The following is an 18471-nucleotide window of genomic DNA, read 5'->3' on the forward strand; positions in this document are numbered from 1 at the left end:
GGGCAGTGTTGAGGACTGCAACTAGGCGGGCTGCTGCCTGGGCCCAGCTGGGAAGTCCAGGCGCTGGTGTGTGCACATGAGGCTGCAGTTGGCAGGGTGGCGGGCAGGGACTGGGCTCACCGCTGCTTCTCCCCGTACAGTGTGCAGTCAAAGCCCTCTTTGACTACAAGGCCCAGAGAGACGACGAGCTGACTTTCACCAAGAGCGCCATCATCCAGAATGTGGAGAAGCAGGACGGAGGCTGGTGAGCTGGGCCCCTGGGCTGGAAAGCCCCACGTGTCTCCGCAGTGCCTGCCTTGGCTTAGGTGTGGGGGTCCCTAACAAAAGATGCCCCCCTCGTGGGAGTTGGGTGATCGCTGGGGTCAGCAGCCCGTGACTTCCACAGGTGGCGGGGCGACTATGGTGGGAAGAAGCAACTCTGGTTCCCGTCAAACTACGTGGAGGAGATGGTCAGCCCAGCAGTCCTGGAACCTGAGAGGGAGGTGAGGCTAGAACTGCTGGCAGAACGGGAGTCCCACCACCGCTTCCCTTTGCACACACCCCTCACACAGTCAGGTGTGCCTGCGCATGACAGCCACCCCACGTGGTCATCACAGCCGTGGTGTCCATGGTCTCCAACATACATGTGCCACCTGTTTAATCATGTGCACACTTACAAGATGTATTTGTCATATGCAACAGACATCCCCCCACACGCATGTATGCAGGAGACTTGCTGATGACCCTGTGGGCTTTGTTCCCACAGCACTTGGACGAGAACAGCCCCCTGGGGGACTTGCTGCGGGGGGTCTTGGATGTTCCAGCTTGTCAGATTGGTGAGCCCCACCCCCTTCTCTCACCCACTGTTCCTCAGAGTCAGGCGCTCTCCATGCTCCAGGTGGGGAGGCCAGTGGTGGCCCCAAAGGCTGCTCTCACACTGAGCTCTCCCCATACTTAGACACCCCTGGACACCACGCAGGACCCTTTCTGCATGTTCACCCTGGGCCAGGCTCAGCATCTGATGCTGACATCCAGGTCCCAATGGGTGAAGTCACAGGGTGTGACAGATAGTTGGGGAGGGGCCCAGGGTCCAGATTTGAGGCCTGTATCAGACAGATCGGGTTCAAGCCCTGGTCTCCCCACTCGGCAGCGCAGAGAGGCCTGGCAGAATAGCGCTGCTTCTCTCCCAGTGCTGGGAGGCGGAAAGGTGATGAGAAAACTCGGTGAAAGCACCGAGAAATGTCTGACCAAGCTCTTCTCTTGCTCCCCCAGCCATCCGTCCCGAGGGCAAGAACAACCGGCCCTTCGTCTTCTCCATCAGCATGACCTCGGTGGCTCAGTGGTCCCTGGATGTTGCTGCTGACTCGCAGGAGGAGCTGCAGGACTGGGTGAAAAAGATCCGTGAAGTGGCCCAGACCGCAGATGCCAGGGTGAGTGCCTGCCAGAGTCTGCGGGGTGCTGGGTTGGCAGCATGTGAGCCTCTAAGGCAAGGATCTGGAAGAAACCCACATGAGCTAGCAACGTGACCGGTGGGGTGTGTTGGGATACGTGAGGCCATCCAGGTGGGTCTTCTCAGTCGGGCAGTTGGATACACAGGGCAGCGGTAAGAGGAGAAGTCCTAGGCTGGAAGCAGGTGTGTGTGCTCAGGAGGCATGAGGACTGTAGAGGAGGAAGAGGAGCCTGGGGAGGACAGGGCTGGGGAGTCACCCACAGGCACGGTAAGAATCTGAAAGTACCCGTTGGGTTTGGCAGCAGAAAATGACATTGGTGACACTATCAAGAGCCATGGCAGTGTCAGGGCTGGTATTGGATGGCAGTGGCCAGGCTCTTTAGGAGGGAGAGCAGAGGGCTGGGATTTGGGTGGGCATTAATGTCTATAGTTCAGGAGCCAGCAAGGATGGAGCCCGAGCTTGGCTAGAATAATGGTCAGCCTTCTGGGGAGGGAGGACCCTTCCACGGAGCCTAGGGAACGGAGAGAAGGAAGTACTGGCAGGGATAAGGGAATTACTACTTGGTGGCCATTTGCCCTAGTCATTTAGGGTGGGATAGAATAGCCTCAAAACAGATTTGTGAGCTGAACAGAGGAGGGACGGGTCTGAGGATTGTGCCAAAAGTGTGGTCTGGGATAAGGTACTGGCAGATCAGGGGGTTGGAGGGATGGATCCCAGGGTCTAGGCTGAAAGTGGAAGAAAGGCTATGAGTACATGAGTCCCTGGTGGAAGTGGACCTGCAGGGTAAAAGGACAGGATGGGGCTTCTGTCGCCAAAATGTGGCGTGGAAGTAGATGTGTTGGACAAGGGGAGCTGAGGCAATAAGGCTCAGGGTGGTGGAAGGAGGGTCCTTGGTGTACAGAAGGCCAAGCCACAGGGAACCATGAGGTGATGGCCCTTTGGCCTGAGGAAAGCTAGGTACTGAATAGTGACAAGGCATCCTTGGGTAGTGCAGCCAACCCGGACCTCACCCTCTCCTTGGGCAGAGAGGAGGGACAGTTCTGGGTCGAGGCCGAAATAGAGGGCTCTGTGTATGGTCCAGTGGGGTCTGGAAGGTGCAGGGGACCTACGGTGTGGACTGGCCAAGGCTGGCAGGGGCTACTTGCTTCTCGCTGGAGCTCTGCCTGGGGTTATAGCGTCCTGTGTGTGTCACCAGCTCACTGAGGGGAAGATGATGGAGCGGAGGAAGAAGATCGCCCTGGAACTCTCCGAGCTTGTCGTCTACTGCCGGCCTGTCCCCTTCGATGAAGAGAGTAAGGGCCGAGGCCCAGTGGGGGCGCTCTCCATGGGGGGTGCAGTAGTATTTAGTCCCAGGTGCCGGCCCCCCAACACTGCCTGGGTGGGCGGGCTCTGTAAGTATTCTCCCTGTTTGGCCCAGAGATTGGCACAGAACGTGCCTGCTATCGGGACATGTCATCCTTCCCGGAAACCAAGGCTGAGAAGTATGTGAACAAGGCCAAAGGCAAGAAGTTCCTGCAGTACAACCGGCTGCAGCTCTCCCGCATCTACCCCAAGGGCCAGCGGCTGGACTCCTCCAATTATGACCCCTTGCCCATGTGGATCTGCGGCAGTCAGCTGGTGGCCCTCAACTTCCAGACCCCCGGTGAGGAGGCGCTCTGTGGGGTGGGGGAGCACCGGGCAGTGGGCTGGGGGTCACTAACCTGTCTCTTGCAGACAAGCCCATGCAGATGAACCAGGCCCTCTTCATGACCGGCGGGCACTGTGGCTACGTGCTGCAGCCCAGCACCATGCGGGACGAGGCCTTCGACCCCTTCGACAAGAGCAGCCTCCGCGGGCTGGAGCCGTGCGCCATCTGCATCGAGGTGGGCTTCAGAGGGGAAGGGCTGCTCCACTGGCCTCGTTTCAGGACGTAGAGATGAGGTGCTAGTCAGTACGACTGGGGAAGGGCACTGCTCCGTTGCTGAGCTTGAGGAAGACGTAATGTCCTCGGAGGTGGAAACGCAGCTAGCAGTCTCTGCAGCGGGCTGGGCAGTGAGTGGCACAGGCCAGAGGCAGCAGGTGAATAGGGCTGGCTCTTGGTTAAGGAGTCAGGCTGCTCTGAAGCCAAGTCAAGGATAACCACTGCCTGGAAGGAGCAGGCAGAATGTGGGCAAGAAGCTAGTGCCAATGGTGAACCAGGAACCCGGTGCTCAGGAGAGCAGGTCGCCCCAGGCCCGGGCTCGCACGCCTTCGCAGCAGTTCTGGAACACCCCTGATGCCCCTGCTCATGTGGGGTTCAGGGTGCTTGGGCCTGAGCAGTCTTAGAGGAAGTGTGAGGAGAGTATGGGGTGAGCATCTGCTTCCGAGAGGAGATTCATTTTCCCCCCTAGAGGTAATTTGAAAGATTTTTATGTTAAAACAGACATGGATATAATGTGAAGTAGACTGCAAAAACTCACATGAAAAATTTGGTTAAAGCTATGACACCTTCAAATGAATGTTTGCTGTCAGCAGTTACTCCTGGGGGCCCAGCAGAGGGCGCACTACCTTCACTGAATAGTGAGGACTTGGAGGGAGCAGGAAGGACAGCCCCAGGCCCATCTTTGTCTGCCTTACAGGTGCTAGGCGCCCGGCATCTACCAAAGAATGGCCGGGGCATTGTGTGTCCCTTTGTGGAGATTGAGGTTGCTGGAGCCGAGTATGACAACAGCAAGCAGAAGACAGAGTTTGTGGGTGAGCCAGCCTTCCCCACTCACTGTCCTCATCCTCCCTCTGCACCAGTGGCCTTATCCTCTGGAGGTGATGGCCTGAGGCCTTTTATCCTTGCTTTCGCAGTGGACAATGGCCTCAACCCCGTGTGGCCGGCCAAGCCCTTCCACTTCCAGATCAGTAACCCTGAATTCGCTTTCCTGCGCTTTGTGGTCTACGAGGAAGACATGTTTAGTGACCAGAACTTCTTGGCTCAGGCCACTTTCCCGGTGAAAGGCCTGAAGACAGGTGAGGACCCTGCCCGTGCTCGGGGGTGGGGGGGGGCCTTCCTCAGCTCCCTCCCAGGCTGAGGCCGGGCTTTCCTCCCAGGGTACAGAGCAGTGCCTTTGAAGAACAACTACAGCGAGGACCTGGAGCTGGCTGCCCTGCTGGTCAAGGTCGACATCTTCCCCGCCAAGGTAACTGCGGGGGGCCTGGCCGGGCCGCGGCCTCGCAGGTGCAGGGGAGTCGCTGACTTCAGGTGCACTTCCCTCCCTGAAGCAGGAGAACGGCGACCTCAGTCCCTTCAGCGGGACGTCCCTGCGGGAGCGAGGCTCCGATGCTTCGGGCCAGCTCTTCCACGGCCGGGCCCGCGAAGGCTCCTTTGAGACGCGCTACCAGCAGCCGTTTGAGGACTTCCGCATCTCCCAGGAGCACCTCGCAGACCATTTTGACAGCCGGGAGAGAAGGTGAGGGGTGGGATAGGTGCCAGTGTGCATCTCGGCAGAGGGGGTGCTAGAGACATGGGAAGTGGCTCAGTCGGTCATCCTCTGACACCCTCTTCTCCTGGGTATAAGCCTTGTACGGTAACTGGCCTGGGCTGCAAGGCCCTACTGCCAGTAAGGACACTCGTCCCTCCTGTCCAGGGCCCCGCGAAGGACTCGGGTCAACGGAGACAATCGCCTCTAGCTGGGCCCCAGCCTCGTGGAGAGCAGCAGGTGCTGCGTGCCTCTTGGAATGCCGTGAACTGGGTTCATTGGAAGCAGCCTGCCATGGCACCCTTCCTGCCTCGCAGCCTGGAGCCTGAATGCCAGCAGAGAATGCGAAACAAAAACCAAGCCATTAAGATGTATTCCTGTTTGGGGCCTCCACTCCCCAGCCTGGGCGAAGGCAAAAACTGTTCTGTGTCTCGCATTAAGCACACACATCTGGCCTGACTTCTGGAGGTGGATCCTTCCGTCTGTGGGGCCGGGACCACGTCCGAAGCCCCTTTGAGAGAGAGGCTGCCTCAGCTGGCAGCACGGAGGCTCTGAGCAGCAGCAGCAGCCTTGCTGGGCCAGGGAAACCAAGTTTACATTGTCCTGCAGCTTTAAAACCACAGCCGGGCAGGGGTGGGGTGGATGCCCCCCAGTTTGGCCTTGGAGTTAGGGCACAGGAGCACAGGGCCTGCCCGAGGAGGAGGACACAGCACAAGGGCACACCGCCCACGGTGGGGAACACCCCAGCCCGAGAGATACAGGGGATCATGTTAACAGTAGCAGTATTGGGCGTCGCAAGCCACGGAAGGTTGCCCTTCGAGGGGCCAGGGAGGAGGCTGAGCCCAGGGCACCACCTGCAGCAGGGACAGGCACCGTGTCCCAGAGCCACAGCCGCGCCTCAGGGCCATGGGAGGACAAGGGCCCAGAGCGGGCGCACCACACCACTGGGCTACACACTCTGCCACTGCCCACCACTGAGGACTGCTCACCAGTAGACAAGTCTGTGGACATTCTTGAGGCCTTTGTCGGGATGATCGCACCAGTGTGGCCAGAATGGAGGAGCAAGTCGCTAAGGCAGAGCCCAGCTAGGGACTGCCCAGAACATTCAGGAAACTCCTGCACACAATTCCCATGCCCTCCTTCTACAAGGCTCTCCGGAGGCCCCAGCAGATTGGCTGTAAAACCCCTCCTGAAGACCACTCTCTGTTACAGTGGAAGCCCTGGGGCCTGGGGCCAGCCCGCCCTCCAGAGGGTGCTGCCTTAGGTTCTCAAGTGTTCAGTCAACTGAAAACCCAGTATTAGACATACATGATGTTGGAGCATAAAATTTTAAAGTTTATTTTTTGCACACTATTTCTCACTCTTCATTATTCCCCAAACATGTATGATTTTTCTATGTCTTCCATGTCTAACCTGACAGCTGCTTGGTGATGGGATTGGGGAAGCAAAGTGAAAGAATTCGGCGGTGCACTGTGGCAAACTGTTATTTTTATGGGTTTTCCAGCTCAGCTAACAGCGTGACTTTTTCACGGTTTATATCTACTCTTAAGAAAAACCACTGAGCCGTTAAAGCCTTGTTATTATTTGGTCCCCACATTGATTCCGTTTCCTATAGCTTACTTTTAGGGTAGGTGGTAAATTATTTAACATTATATTAAACTCTCCTTATCATGAATTGTAAACTGAAGGAAATCATACAATTTCTGAGAAAAGGTAGAAAGGATGACCTAAATCCTGATTTGTCCATAGCAAACATGTCTACATACGGTTGCCAATGTTGGGTTTATAATATAAATATTAAAAATTTTAAATTTTATCGGGAAAGCTTTCCTTCTAAAAAAAAAACTTTTTAAAAAAGTATTTTTTTTCTCGATGGTATAACTAACTTACTCCTCATGCTCCTCACCATGGAGAAGCCTCCGAGAGCAGCAAGTGGGCGGCCTGCCCTATTGGGGTTCGGTTTGGGGTGCTAAGGCACTGATAGTAATGGGGTGGGAAGAGATGAAATAGCAAAGCTTATTCTGGTGAGGTGGTTTTTTTTTAAGGCAAAAAAGATTTAATACACTTTCCCTTAGGACTGGAAGAGAGATTGAGGAGCTGCCTGCGTGTGGGAGGCGAGGGGCAGGACAGGCGGTCGGTCAGGTGCTGAATGAAGCCTCTGAGCTGATGGGCCAGGCCCGAGGGTGCTGAGGCGCCTCACACACGCAACCCCGTTGCCGCGTTTGGGCTCGGGTTTAGCCATTGCTAGTTCTGCTGCTCTCTAAGCTCTGACTGCCAAATAAATCATCCTTGTCTCCTTTTCCTTTAACTGGTGTGTTCTTTGTGGGCGAAGGAAGCCAGGTTTCTGGAGGCTCGTGGACAAGGGACCATCACCTGGTATTTTTTCTGCAGGAGAAGCAGGTGGGAAGTTCCCGGTCAAGCAGAACTTGCCGCCTCTGGGCTACAAGGAGTATGAGGCCACCCTCTCCTCCAGGGTGTCACCTGGGGTGTTGATGGGTGGAGTGTGGCAGCCAGCTATGGCAGTGGGCACTTCCACAGCAACCTCTCCTTTCAAAACACTCAGTGTTAGACATGGGTGCCATGTGCCATTCTGGCTGCCTCTGGAGCATGAACCAAAATCTCAGAATATGGTTGAAGAGGCCCTTCCCTCCCTATCCTTCCTGTGTTGCTTTTATCGTGGTCTGCTGGTGGGGAGAGAAAATCACACCATACAGAGTGCCTGCCTGCCTGGTGGGTGGATGGGTGGGGAGAGGCATATGAAGCCATCCCAGCGAGCCCGAGAAGACCTGTCATTGCAGGGATACAGGTAAGTGTAATTAGTTGGTTCTTAGGATGGTGATTATCCCCTCCTGCATAGACCAAAGCATGGTTGGTGGCTTTGGATCTTAAGACAAGCCCAATATGGATTTAGAGTTGTAGGTTCAAAACATCCCTTTCCTATTTGACAAGTCAGACCAAAGACATACATTTCTCAGGTTCACAGATGTGGGGCCAGTCCTCGTTCATTGTAGGCCCCTCTAAGCACCACCCGCTTGGAGAACTGGCTCATCATTTAAAATACTTCCTGTCATTCCCCAGCCAGTCCCAGGCTGCCACTGCTCAGGTTCCTGCCTCTGAGGCTTTCCCCTCGAGCTTCCTGCACTTCTCAGAGGGGGGACAGCCCAGAAAGAAGCCCATGCCTTCCAACAAAGGAGGCAAGAAAATACAATGGGGTAAAGACAATCTGTTTTTGCATTTTTCAACTGGTATGCCACAAGAATTATTTTTAAAACATGCGATACCTGACTATTCAGGGGCACTGACCTCTTTTCCCTTAGATTGTCAAATAAAAGAATGACAGCAGCCAACACAACAATAGCCATCGGGTCTGAATATGCTGCCTTGAACCATAACAAAGTTCATATAATAGGTTGCATCTTACTGGTCACATCGCATAAGGTTGTGTCCAATTGGTTAATTCTTAGTACTAGAAATCATATATACAAGTATGAGCACTTGGTTTTTTTTTTTTACAAATTCACTGGAGAAAGAAGGGTAGGTAATTTGGTAAGTCTGTCAAAGTTACATCTATATATTTTTTTGTCAGATCACCAATAAATTTTTTGCTATACCACAGAATTTTAGTATTTAGTTTATGTCTGCCATGGGATAGAAAAGCTGAAAAGCACTTGTTTATTCAGTAAAAGGTGTTGGGAAAATTGTACAGATACATGCAAAAAAATGAAACTAGACTGCCTTCTTACACTATATGCAAGAATAAACACAAAATTGATTAAAGACTTAAATATAAAACTTGAAACCATAAAACTAGAAAAAACATAGGCAGTAAAATATCTGACATTTCCATTGGCATTATTTTTTCTGACATATCTCCTCAGCCACATGAAACAAAAGGAAAAATAGACCATTGGGACTACATCAAACTAACAAGTTTTTGCACAGTAAGGAAACCAACAAAATGAGAAGACAATCCACTGAGTGGTAGTCACCATGATACATCTGATAAGGAATTAATATCTAAAATTTATAAGGAACTCATACAACTCAAAAAAAAATTTAAAAAATGCGAAGATGTTCAACATCACTAATCATCAGAGAAATGCAAATTAAAACCACAATACGATATCACCTCACACCTGTCAGAATGGCTATCATCAATAAGCAAGTGTTGGTGAGGATGTGGAGAAAAGGAAACTAGTGCATTGTGGTGGGGAATGCAGCCTGGTGTAGCCACTGTGGAAAGCAATATGGAGTTTCCTCAAAAAATTCAAAATGGAACTGCCTTGTGACACGGTGGTTCCATTTTTGGGAATATATACGAAGAAACCCGAAACACTCATTCAAAAGAATATATGCACTCCTATGTTCATTGCGGTACTTTACAACAGCCCAGCTTTGGAAGCAGCCCAGGTGCCCACCGATAGGATTAAAAGGCAGTGGTACATTTACACAATGGGATGTGACTTGGCCATTAAAAAAAAAAAAAAAAATCTTTTGCGACAGCATGGATGGACCTGGAGAGCATCATGTTCAGGGAAATAAATCAGAAGAAAATCAGAATATGATTTTACTCGTGGAATCGAACGAACAAAATAAAAACACTCACAGGTACAGAGAAAGACTGATGGCTGCCAGAGGCGAGGGGAGTTGGGGGACTGGGTAAAAGGTGAAGTGACTAAGGAGTACAAATTGGTAGCCGCCAAACAGTCCCAGGGTGTAAAGCACAGCACAGAGGAGAGGGTCAGTAACTCAGTAACGGTGGCAGTGAGGACTTGAACTAGCAGGAGGACCACTTTGTAAAGTATATGACTGTCTAGCCACCATGCTGTGTACTTGGAACTACTACAAAGCAATTTTGAATGTAAACTGAAATGGGGGGTGGGAAGGAGGAGTGGGGGGAGTTAACCTGGGCTCTCCTGGCCCGTGTTTTCCGGCCCCGGATACCAGGGGACAGGAGAGCGCTTTTCTGGTCAGTGAAGGCAGAGCCTGAGCTGGCGGTTAGGGCGCCTGTCATCCTTGCGATGGCAGCCACGTTAGCGCCTGCGGTGACCTACCTCCCCTTCCTGAGCACAAGCCTTTCCGGAGCACCGCGGGGAGGAGCAGCTCCACTGGGCCTGCCTCTGCTTCCACTGCCAACGCCCTGGTCCTGCCTCCTGGAAGGAACGACAGCCCTCCGTCAAGCACATTCAACATCAGTCTCACCTCAAAGTCCCTCCAGACAGACCTGATGGTTCATGGCTGACCCAGAGGCCCAGCAAGGGGTAGGGGTGAGGGGACACCTCCGTCGGGAGGGACTGAACCTCTCAGACTCGGTTGGTAGCTGTTTCCCTACACCATGCCGCAGGCATGTCCCTGCAGCCCCGCAGCGTGGGCGGGCGGGCGGGCGGGCTGCCTCCCACCCACAGTCAGGCATCGCCTGGGAAGCTTCTGGAAAGCTGGTTTCGGGGACCCTAGCATGTATTTTTCAAAAGCTCCCAGATGACCTGAGTGGTCAGGGCTGAGAGCAGGGCAGGAAAAGGAAGTCAGTGGTACTGGGGCAAAGGCAAGAAGACGATCCTTTGCAGGGCCCTCTGGCCTGGCTGGCTGCAGACCAGGGACAAGTAGACTCACCCTGGTCCCATGCGCACACGGCACTGCTTCCATGGTCCCCGTCCACAGCCTGGTCACAGGTGAGAACCCTTCACTCTAAAGGCTGCCCTGGGCGCAGAGGAGGCAAGAGCGTTTCTGACCTGCTGACTGCTGGCACTGTAAGGACCTGGGCCATGGCAGAGGCAGGCCTCCCCTCCTGACCAGGCATCCTGAACATCACCTGAAGGCTGGGGCTAGAAACTCACTTGTCTCCACTTGAGCCCACCTCGAACTTCCAGTTCTGTTGAGGAAAAGGTAGCTAAGCCGCATCACGTTATCCCATCAAACTAGCTCAGGGAACAAAATGAGGCCATGCTTCCTCCACGTTTCAGTTATAATACTTGGTCCAGCCCTGACTCAGTCTGAGGACCCACCTCCCTGGGTCTTAGCTGGTAGTCTCCAGAGCACTCATGCCCAGATGGCAGTCGGGTTCCGTTCCCTGCCCGGAAACCCACAGCCAGCCCTTGTTGGCCACCTCTGCCAATTCCATCCACAGTTGTGTCCCAAGCGAGCTGCTGCCCGAGGCTGCACCCACCCTGGGGTCAGCTGAGTGGCCTCAGGTTCCACACCGGTGCTCTAGCTCCCAGGCTGTCCTCACCAGATACTGGATGACAACTGGCCTGGCTCAGCCTCTGTCTGTGGTGATTTCTAAAGTGCCCGATCTCTGCCACGTAGGAGCCGAGCAGGAGAAACTTCTGAGTGAGGGAGGGAAACTCCCTGCTCACCCATCCAGCTCTCGGCCGCCTTACCCAGAGTGAACCCACACATGTGAAGTGTTTAGCTTTTTTTCTGACTCCCCCACAAAATAAAAGTCAGCAGATATGAAATGTATTTAAGTTTTTATTTAGGGACAATTGAAAGAGTTGAAGTACCATTTCGGCCCATTTCAAATTGTACAAGAAGTTTTTCCCTGTTGCCTTCTCTTATCCACGTCCACGGATACAAAATCTAGGAAATGTGCAATTTGCATCTTAGAAATAGCAGCATCCCGACAGGGACCTTGTGGGCCTGGAGACGGCCCAGTGCCAGCCTTGCCTCGGCACAGCCGTGGTCCCAAGGCAAGTTACAACCTGTTAAACACGCCCCCGGGGCAGAACCCCGTTCCACAGGCCAAGGACAAGCCACAAGGCGCCCCTCTGCGCTCACAGGGCCCCCGGGAGGTGGGACCCTCCCACACGGTTGGGTAGCGTTTCCATCTGCCTCCAGACAAACAGGAACGGCAGCTGCCTCAGCACCGCGGTGGTCACTCTGCAGCCGTCTCTGGGAGACAGGAAGCGAACCCGGAGCACTGGTCAACAGGCCCCTCTGGAACAAAGGGTTTGTACTGAGCCCAGAATCTGCCCGGTGGTGGAAGCCAGGAAGCGGGACCATCGGGAAGGAATCTGCGGGCCTTTGGCAAACTCCCTGAGTTCCACAGAGACTGTGCTCAGAGAACTCAACAAACAATGGCCGGAGGACAGAGGGGAAGGGTGGCGTGTTTTCTCTTTACACTATGGCCCTCCGGACACAGCTGGCAAGGCAGCCGCTCAGACACCAGCAGCCTCCTCCGCACAGTGCTCACCTCCCCTGGCACTGGCCGGCTTCACTGCACAGTGACGACCTGCTGGGGGCAGGCCCCCTCCTGGCTCTGGGGAACCTGGGGCTCCAGTAAACTGCAGGACTGAGACAGCTGTATGGGCAGGAGCCACGGGCAAGTGGCCTTCTCTCTAAACCACATGTGTCAAACACAAGGCCCGCGGGCCAAATCCAGCCCGCCAGGCCTTGCAATGTGGCCCGCACCATGCTGTCATCACTGCACTCCACTGTCAGTTTATGACATTGTCAGTTTATGACTGTTCAGTAAACCATTCGGCCCGCGATTTAGGCTGGATTTTAGATTTTGGCCCCTTCTCTGATTGAGTTCGACACCCCTACTCTAAACAAACTGCAGGACTAGCATGGACCTGTGGGTAGGTTCTTACCCGAACAGTCTCTCCGGAGCGTGGCTCCGGGGGAAGACGGAGCTTTTTATGGACAGTGTCTGCACAGTCTGTGTCATCCCGAACAGTTCACTGCAGCCCCAGCTACACCAAGCACTTTTAAACCCTCATTCATCATGGGAAGAACAGGAGTTACAGAGCATTAGCAAAGAGAAGCTACTGACACACTCAAGTGCTCACAGGCCCACACACACCACCAGAGCCGTCTCCTGAAGAGGCACAAAGACAGGCGAACACTGCCTCTCAGGAGCCTGGTTCACCACCCGCCCCTGGTGGACAGCAGGAGAGAGGAGAGGAGGGGACCACAGCCCCCGGTGCTCACCTCCCTCCGCTGCGCCTGGCTCAGGCTGAGCACAGCAATGACCAGGTCTGAGGGCTGTGGGAGCCTTCGGGCTGGCGACAAGGCAGGAACTACCTGTTCTTTGTGAATCCTTGCAGAACTGCAAACTAAAATCTCATTTTTAAGCTCCTGGCTGCAGGTGCTTGCCCTGTCTATATGGTAACCAGGGTCTCCTCATCCATCCCAGACTTTGGGTCCCTACTCCTGCTCCAGTTTTGGGGGCAGGTAGAATGCTTGGTTCCTGGGGGACCCAGGCTGTCATGTCTCCAGTCTGTGAAGGACTAGGGCCCCACTCAAAGGAGAGGCCAGGTTTGCAGGCAGATCACAGAACAGCCAGTTTCGACAAGTGAGCTCAGGACTGAAGAGCCCAGAGAAGCAGACTCTCTGGAGCCAAATGCTCTCTGTCTGTGCTCCTCCCAACTATGTACAGATGCTCGGTCAAGCCAGGGAGAACCAGGGTGAGCCCCCAGTGTGACCTGCACTGGGGATACATACAGATTCCAGCAAAATGAATTCGAACTGTAAGCCTCTGGACTTACAGCTGAGCTGGGGAGCAAGCCAAGCAGCACCCATGAGAGCTACCTGCATCCACTCGGCCTAAATCCAAACCCACCACTTTGCCGAGAGGTTGCCCAGTCTCCTTAGCCCTGGTGTCACAGGGCTCAGCTACCACAAATGGGCCAGAGAGGCCAGCAAGGCGGGCACCTCAGACTGAGGCCTCGCTCAGGGAGGGGACTGTGAGGAGAGGCTGGGGCTCCACACCCCCTTTCTCAGGACCTGGAGACCTGCTGAGGAAGGTGCTCCCCAAGCCACAGGGAGATGGCCCCCAGGCTGGGCGGGCCTGTGCTAGGGGCAGGCAGCAGAGGAAGCCGATCCAGGGGTCCTGCAGAGGGAGGAGAACTGAACCCCATTAACCTGACCCGTGCTGACTGCTGGCTGTGCAGACCTCGCATATCTAGAGGATTCTTTTCTCCAACACAACTGAGCTTTGCAAAGCAGTGGGATACATGAAAATTTAAATTTCATACAAAAAGTGAGTCAAATGACCCCAAGAAAATTCTGAGCAGGGGAAAGGGGGAATACTTGAGGAAAAGCCCAAACTCCAGGTTTGGTTTAAGATTTCTTCTTGGCTTTTCTCCTCTCCTGCAAAGTGCCTTTCTCCACCTGGGTGTGGGGTCTGAACTGACAAGCTGCTCCAATCCCCAATTTTGGTCCGAGAAAAGGAAGACGAGGCAATAGGGCCCGAAGAGGGCGGCACAAGCAGGCGGCCATGGGAGAGGGTGTGCAGAGCAGGGGAGACCCAGCCGGAAAGAGCAATGCCCACCTGCACGGAAGGCAGCCTGCACAGAGGTCCGAGTCAGAGGAGGACACGGGACCACGGACCGGGCCACGTCTCCGCCTGGACACACGGACACTCCTGGGGGGACAGCCTCCCTCGCCAGGCGGGCCAGGGCCGTTAGTACACGTGGGAGCCTAGCAGGCACCACCCCACCCTCTGCCGAGCCCCCACCTTCTGTTTCTGAGGAGCAGGGTGCGGGGGCCTCGGGCTGAGGCGCTTTGTCACTCGGCCATGAAAGGAGCCCTCAGCCCCAGAGTCTGCCGAGGCCAGTGCTGGCCACCCCCTCGCATTCCAGTTCAGGAGCCCGCGACTCCCAGAGACAGGACCTCCTCCCAGACCAAATGGTCCCCGAGACCCAAACAAGCGATCAAACTATGCCAACCCTATGTACCACACACCCAGATGTCCTGTATCAGAACCAAGATCTGGCTTCACCTCTTACAACCGGGCCTACAACCTCACTGTAAAAATTATAAGCAGCCAAACACAGAGAAGACATGGGCGACGAGTCCCAGTGCACACAGAGGAGCAGGGAAAGGTCAGTCACCTCACAAAACAGGCGTTTCCTCTCAGACTATCCCACCGCCTCAGCTCTGCAGCCCAGACAGCCTTCTGCCCCAGCGGCATCACAGAAGCTCCCCCTTCGGGCGAGTGCAAACCCGCCGCCATCTGCCTGTGGCAGGGCCTCGTGCCCCGGCGCGGGTACAGTCCTGATTTCTGGGCCAGCGTGGCTATTTCTGTGCCCAGTGGCTGTGCTTATGGTCCTGCACCAAAGCCTTGGGTACCTGCGATATCCTTTTAGGCGCCTGCTTCATGTCCAGACCGTCTCTCCCTCCATCATCACCTTTGATGGTTTATTCTTTCAAGCGTAAGGCCCACCCCACTGATCCCTCCGGCCAAGAGTACGGAGGAGGCGCTGTGTCCGCTCTGGCCCCTTACCTGGGCAGTCTTGTTACTCCTGTGACCTGGTGGGTGGAGGGCCAACAATGTGAGGAGAACATGCCAATTTTTCTACCTGTCAGAGGTGAGCTGGTGCTGAGGGTGGGTTGCTCTGTCTTGCATGAACTTGTCCATCACGTACTTTATTTTTTCCGTCTTGCTGTTTGGATTGTGAATGAAATGTGAATACAAATAGTGAAGAATATCCTCTCTAAAGACACACCCTTTGGCCGGTGTGATGGTTCCACTTGAAGGTGGCCTCGTGCTGGGCCGCCCCCGGCACTCCCCCAGCACCCAAGTGCCACCACGTTCCTCAGGTGTACACGTCAGATGTCCGTGTAACGAGCAAAGTATCAAATGAGTATGTGTACTGTATATGTGTGTATACACAAATTAATCTGCATGTACATAAACACTAAAGGAAAAATTCCAGGTGTCTGTTCTCTGAAGGAAGGCAATAACTCATCATTCTTGGCAATTCTGCAGAGAGAGCTTTGGAGTTAAATAGCTTCACACCCCAGAATGGAAAGGATACAAAAACAACAGACTGCAAAGCTCGCCCAATATGCACAGGCCACCTGTTTGAAACGCATGAGGGTGGGACCTACTGGGACAGGGAGGGCAGAAGACGACTTTTCCAAAGAACAAGGTCTGAGGACTCCTCATTGGCAAGGCAGGCCCTCTCCGGGACGGCCAGGGAGAAGCCTGCCTGGTCCAGTTCCCGGGGGTGGAGGGAGGGTGGGCGTATCGGAAGGGGGACCATGTCTAACCCAGCACCAGTGTTTCTTGCCCACAGCCCCTGCCCCCTCTCCGGGATCTCCTCATGCTGCCCACCAGCCCGGACCAGGAGGCTGTGCCAGGAGGCCCAGTGCTTTGGGAGGCAGGTGGTGTCCAGGTGAGCGGGGCTGAGGGTGAACCTTCTTTTGCTCCACACTCTGTACCTGCTGCGGGGAACAGAGGTTTACCATCAGTACAGCTCTGAAAGCAAGTTTCCCCATGTGCCAAAGGCATCTGTTCCTGTGACTTTTCTCAATAAAAAAACATTTTTAGGCTAATGTAGCCAGAGGTCTTGTTCCCAAGTGTGCGATATAAATATAGACCTTTAACCCCATAAACCCTGCAAGCACCTGTGCAGTGATGCCCAGCACCTATGGGCGAGTGCCCAGCACACCAGCCAGGCCCTTGGCATGGGGGCCAGGAGGACTCTGGGTGTTCTGCCAGGAACCCCACAGGCAGGTCACTATGCCGAAGGCCACCCCAGTTCTGATAAACCCATCCGTCCTCACCCTCACCCGGGCAGGTGTGGGGCTCTCCTCCCAGAGGGCAGCACAGGGGCTGGCAGAGAGGACGAGGGCTGTGAACAGGCGGTGGCCATGCACTATCGCTTCGGTTTTCCATTTCCCTCTCACTCTAAGCATGTCTAGATATTTTTTTTTAAATGCGGTCATACAGTCAGTACAATAGGCTTAATAGCAAATGTTTTTTTAGTTGATCTGGTAACTAAAAAGTAACGTTCACGATTCAGACTTCCACGAACAAAGCAGAATGACTACAACAGCTCAAGAGAGTGGCAATCACATAACCCAGTCGTTTCTTAAGTGCAGGAACGGCAGGCTCTACACCGATTATCCCCCCCGGCGTGTGAGCCCGAGGAGATCTGCTGCCTCCACCTCAGGGGGGAGAGCACTCCGAGGCGCCGCCGTCCTTGGGGAGCACCGAGGAGCCCGGCTCCAGAGGTGCTAAGTGTGCGTCACCCTGCCCGGCCTGGAGGGAGAGGGAAGGTGGCCAGCGAGGTCCAGAGAGCACACAGGCCATTTTCAGAGATGATGAAGACAATGCACTGCTGTGCTAACGAAGTGGCTATGTAACAATAAGTGCTTATGATCCGGTGTCTCATTACGTGTGTACAGGCGGACTATGTTAAAAACTGGATTCTGTGTTTATGACTATGGAATCTGAACTACTTTATCCACGGAAAGGCAAAGGACAGGTCCTACATTGGAAAAACTGACGGGAACTCTATCTCCCTCTTCTTGGTGACGCTGGCAGAGGTGGCAGGAGGGTCTGGGCTGTCTGAGGCTCCGGAGCTGGGCCCCAGGGCCAGGATGGGAATGATGTGCGGCAGAGAGCTGGGCGGGGCCCTTCCACGTGGCAGGCGGCATCCCCGACTGGCCAGTCCTTCACAGTCGTTGGTTCAGTTCAGTCCGTTTCTGAGGAGAAAGCACACGCCTGTCACCTCCATGTCAGCTGCCACGTGTGTAGCCCCCGGGGCGGCATCATCGGCTTCGGGGACTTAACTCCATAAGCAACGCCTTTCTGCCCGCCACTCCCCCTCTGCAGCCGGAGGGAGTGTGAAGAAGGAGTGTGGGTAAAGGACGGGCTGCTGGCTAAATCTGGCGAGGAACCACTGCCCAACCCAGGCCTCGCAGCTGGTGCACCGTCTTCTCTGGGCCCACCAATGTCTCCCCTCGGCCCGCTCCCCAGGCCGCTGCCTCGGGAGTCCTGTCCTAACCCCCTCATCCTGCCCGCTTCCTTCCGGCTCCCCAGAACACCCTGTTCTCTGTAACAGCAGCTGGGGCTGATTTCTGACATGCATTTTACTGATATTTCATTTCTAACTCCAACCCTCAGTCAAAGCCATGGCTGTTCAGAGGTCCGCCACCCCTGCTGCTTTCAGAGGCAGCCTGCCTGAGGCTGCTGCCAGGGCCGGAGAAGCAGGGCAGACAGACAGCCTTCCTGCACTGGTGTCTGCCTTGGAGAGGAGAGGATGATGCCACAGGTGCAGGGTCGCCCGCCGCTCCTGCTTTGTCCCACCCACGTCAGCAGCACATCACTGGCTGGTGGGTTAGTAGCTGAGAGGGGCAAATGCCCATTCATCCAATCCCAGGTTAGCTTTCTTTAGAAGTGTGGTGAGATACACATAACAGAAATCTGCCATTTTGAGTGGCATTAAGTACAGTCACGCTGCTGTGTAACCACCACCCTGTTTCCAGCTGCCTGAGAACAGAATTTAGTGAAACTTTAATTTAAAAAAAGCAAAAGAAACAGCTGGTTCCAGTCCCAGCATCTCTGCTGTTTTGCTGGCGAAGCCAAAGCCCAGGTGGGCATTCCCCAGGGGCAAGTCCGTGCAGGGAGGAGGCCAAGGCGACCAGCCCTGTGAGGACAGACCTGTCTCTGGTGCCCGTGACGCCCCTGGGAGGGCCTTGCTCATGGGGAGGGGCCTCTATGAGGAGACAGATACCTCAGGGGAAGGAGGGAGGAGAGGCCTTGGAAAATCAGCACCTGATAGTGATGGACAGTGTGATGTGTCCGTAGCTTCAAGAAACCTGTCTTAGCCCTAGCTGGTTTGGCTCTGTGGATAGAGCGCCGGCCTGTGGATTGAACGGTCCTG

The 18471-nt window shown here is 54.7% G+C and overlaps 2 protein-coding genes across 5 annotated transcripts in view; one reads left to right on the forward strand and one right to left on the reverse strand.

Moving 5' to 3' along the window:
- PLCG1 (phospholipase C gamma 1) overlaps nucleotides 1–7161 on the forward strand; it is a 37136-nt gene extending 29975 nt beyond the window's left edge. Inside the window, exons 22-33 of the mRNA XM_084887534.1 lie at nucleotides 141–244; nucleotides 386–482; nucleotides 746–815; nucleotides 1252–1409; nucleotides 2626–2722; nucleotides 2848–3072; nucleotides 3144–3292; nucleotides 4028–4142; nucleotides 4245–4406; nucleotides 4488–4576; nucleotides 4659–4846; nucleotides 5024–7161. Of these exons, the coding sequence (XP_084743660.1) occupies nucleotides 141–244; nucleotides 386–482; nucleotides 746–815; nucleotides 1252–1409; nucleotides 2626–2722; nucleotides 2848–3072; nucleotides 3144–3292; nucleotides 4028–4142; nucleotides 4245–4406; nucleotides 4488–4576; nucleotides 4659–4846; nucleotides 5024–5066 (1497 nt within the window). The 3' untranslated portion in view covers nucleotides 5067–7161. The remainder of the gene's footprint in view (nucleotides 1–140; nucleotides 245–385; nucleotides 483–745; nucleotides 816–1251; nucleotides 1410–2625; nucleotides 2723–2847; nucleotides 3073–3143; nucleotides 3293–4027; nucleotides 4143–4244; nucleotides 4407–4487; nucleotides 4577–4658; nucleotides 4847–5023) is intronic.
- The window catches only part of ZHX3 (zinc fingers and homeoboxes 3), a 280813-nt gene that overhangs the window by 159956 nt on the left and 102386 nt on the right, over nucleotides 1–18471 (reverse strand). For 2 of the 4 annotated variants that reach the window (XM_084887537.1, XM_084887540.1), the window contains exons 4-5: nucleotides 12398–17290; nucleotides 6889–12185 (exon numbers count right to left, since the gene is read on the reverse strand). In XM_084887537.1, the coding sequence (XP_084743663.1) occupies nucleotides 17280–17290 (11 nt within the window). In that variant the 3' untranslated portion in view covers nucleotides 6889–12185; nucleotides 12398–17279. Of the gene's footprint in view, nucleotides 1–6888; nucleotides 12186–12391; nucleotides 17291–18471 lie in introns of those variants that run through there. The other 2 variants (XM_084887538.1, XM_084887539.1) reach the window with 2 other exon arrangements.

This window comes from Pipistrellus hanaki (genome assembly GCF_964339955.1).
Source record: "Pipistrellus hanaki genome assembly, chromosome: 6".
NCBI classification, from domain to species: domain Eukaryota; kingdom Metazoa; phylum Chordata; class Mammalia; order Chiroptera; family Vespertilionidae; genus Pipistrellus; species Pipistrellus hanaki.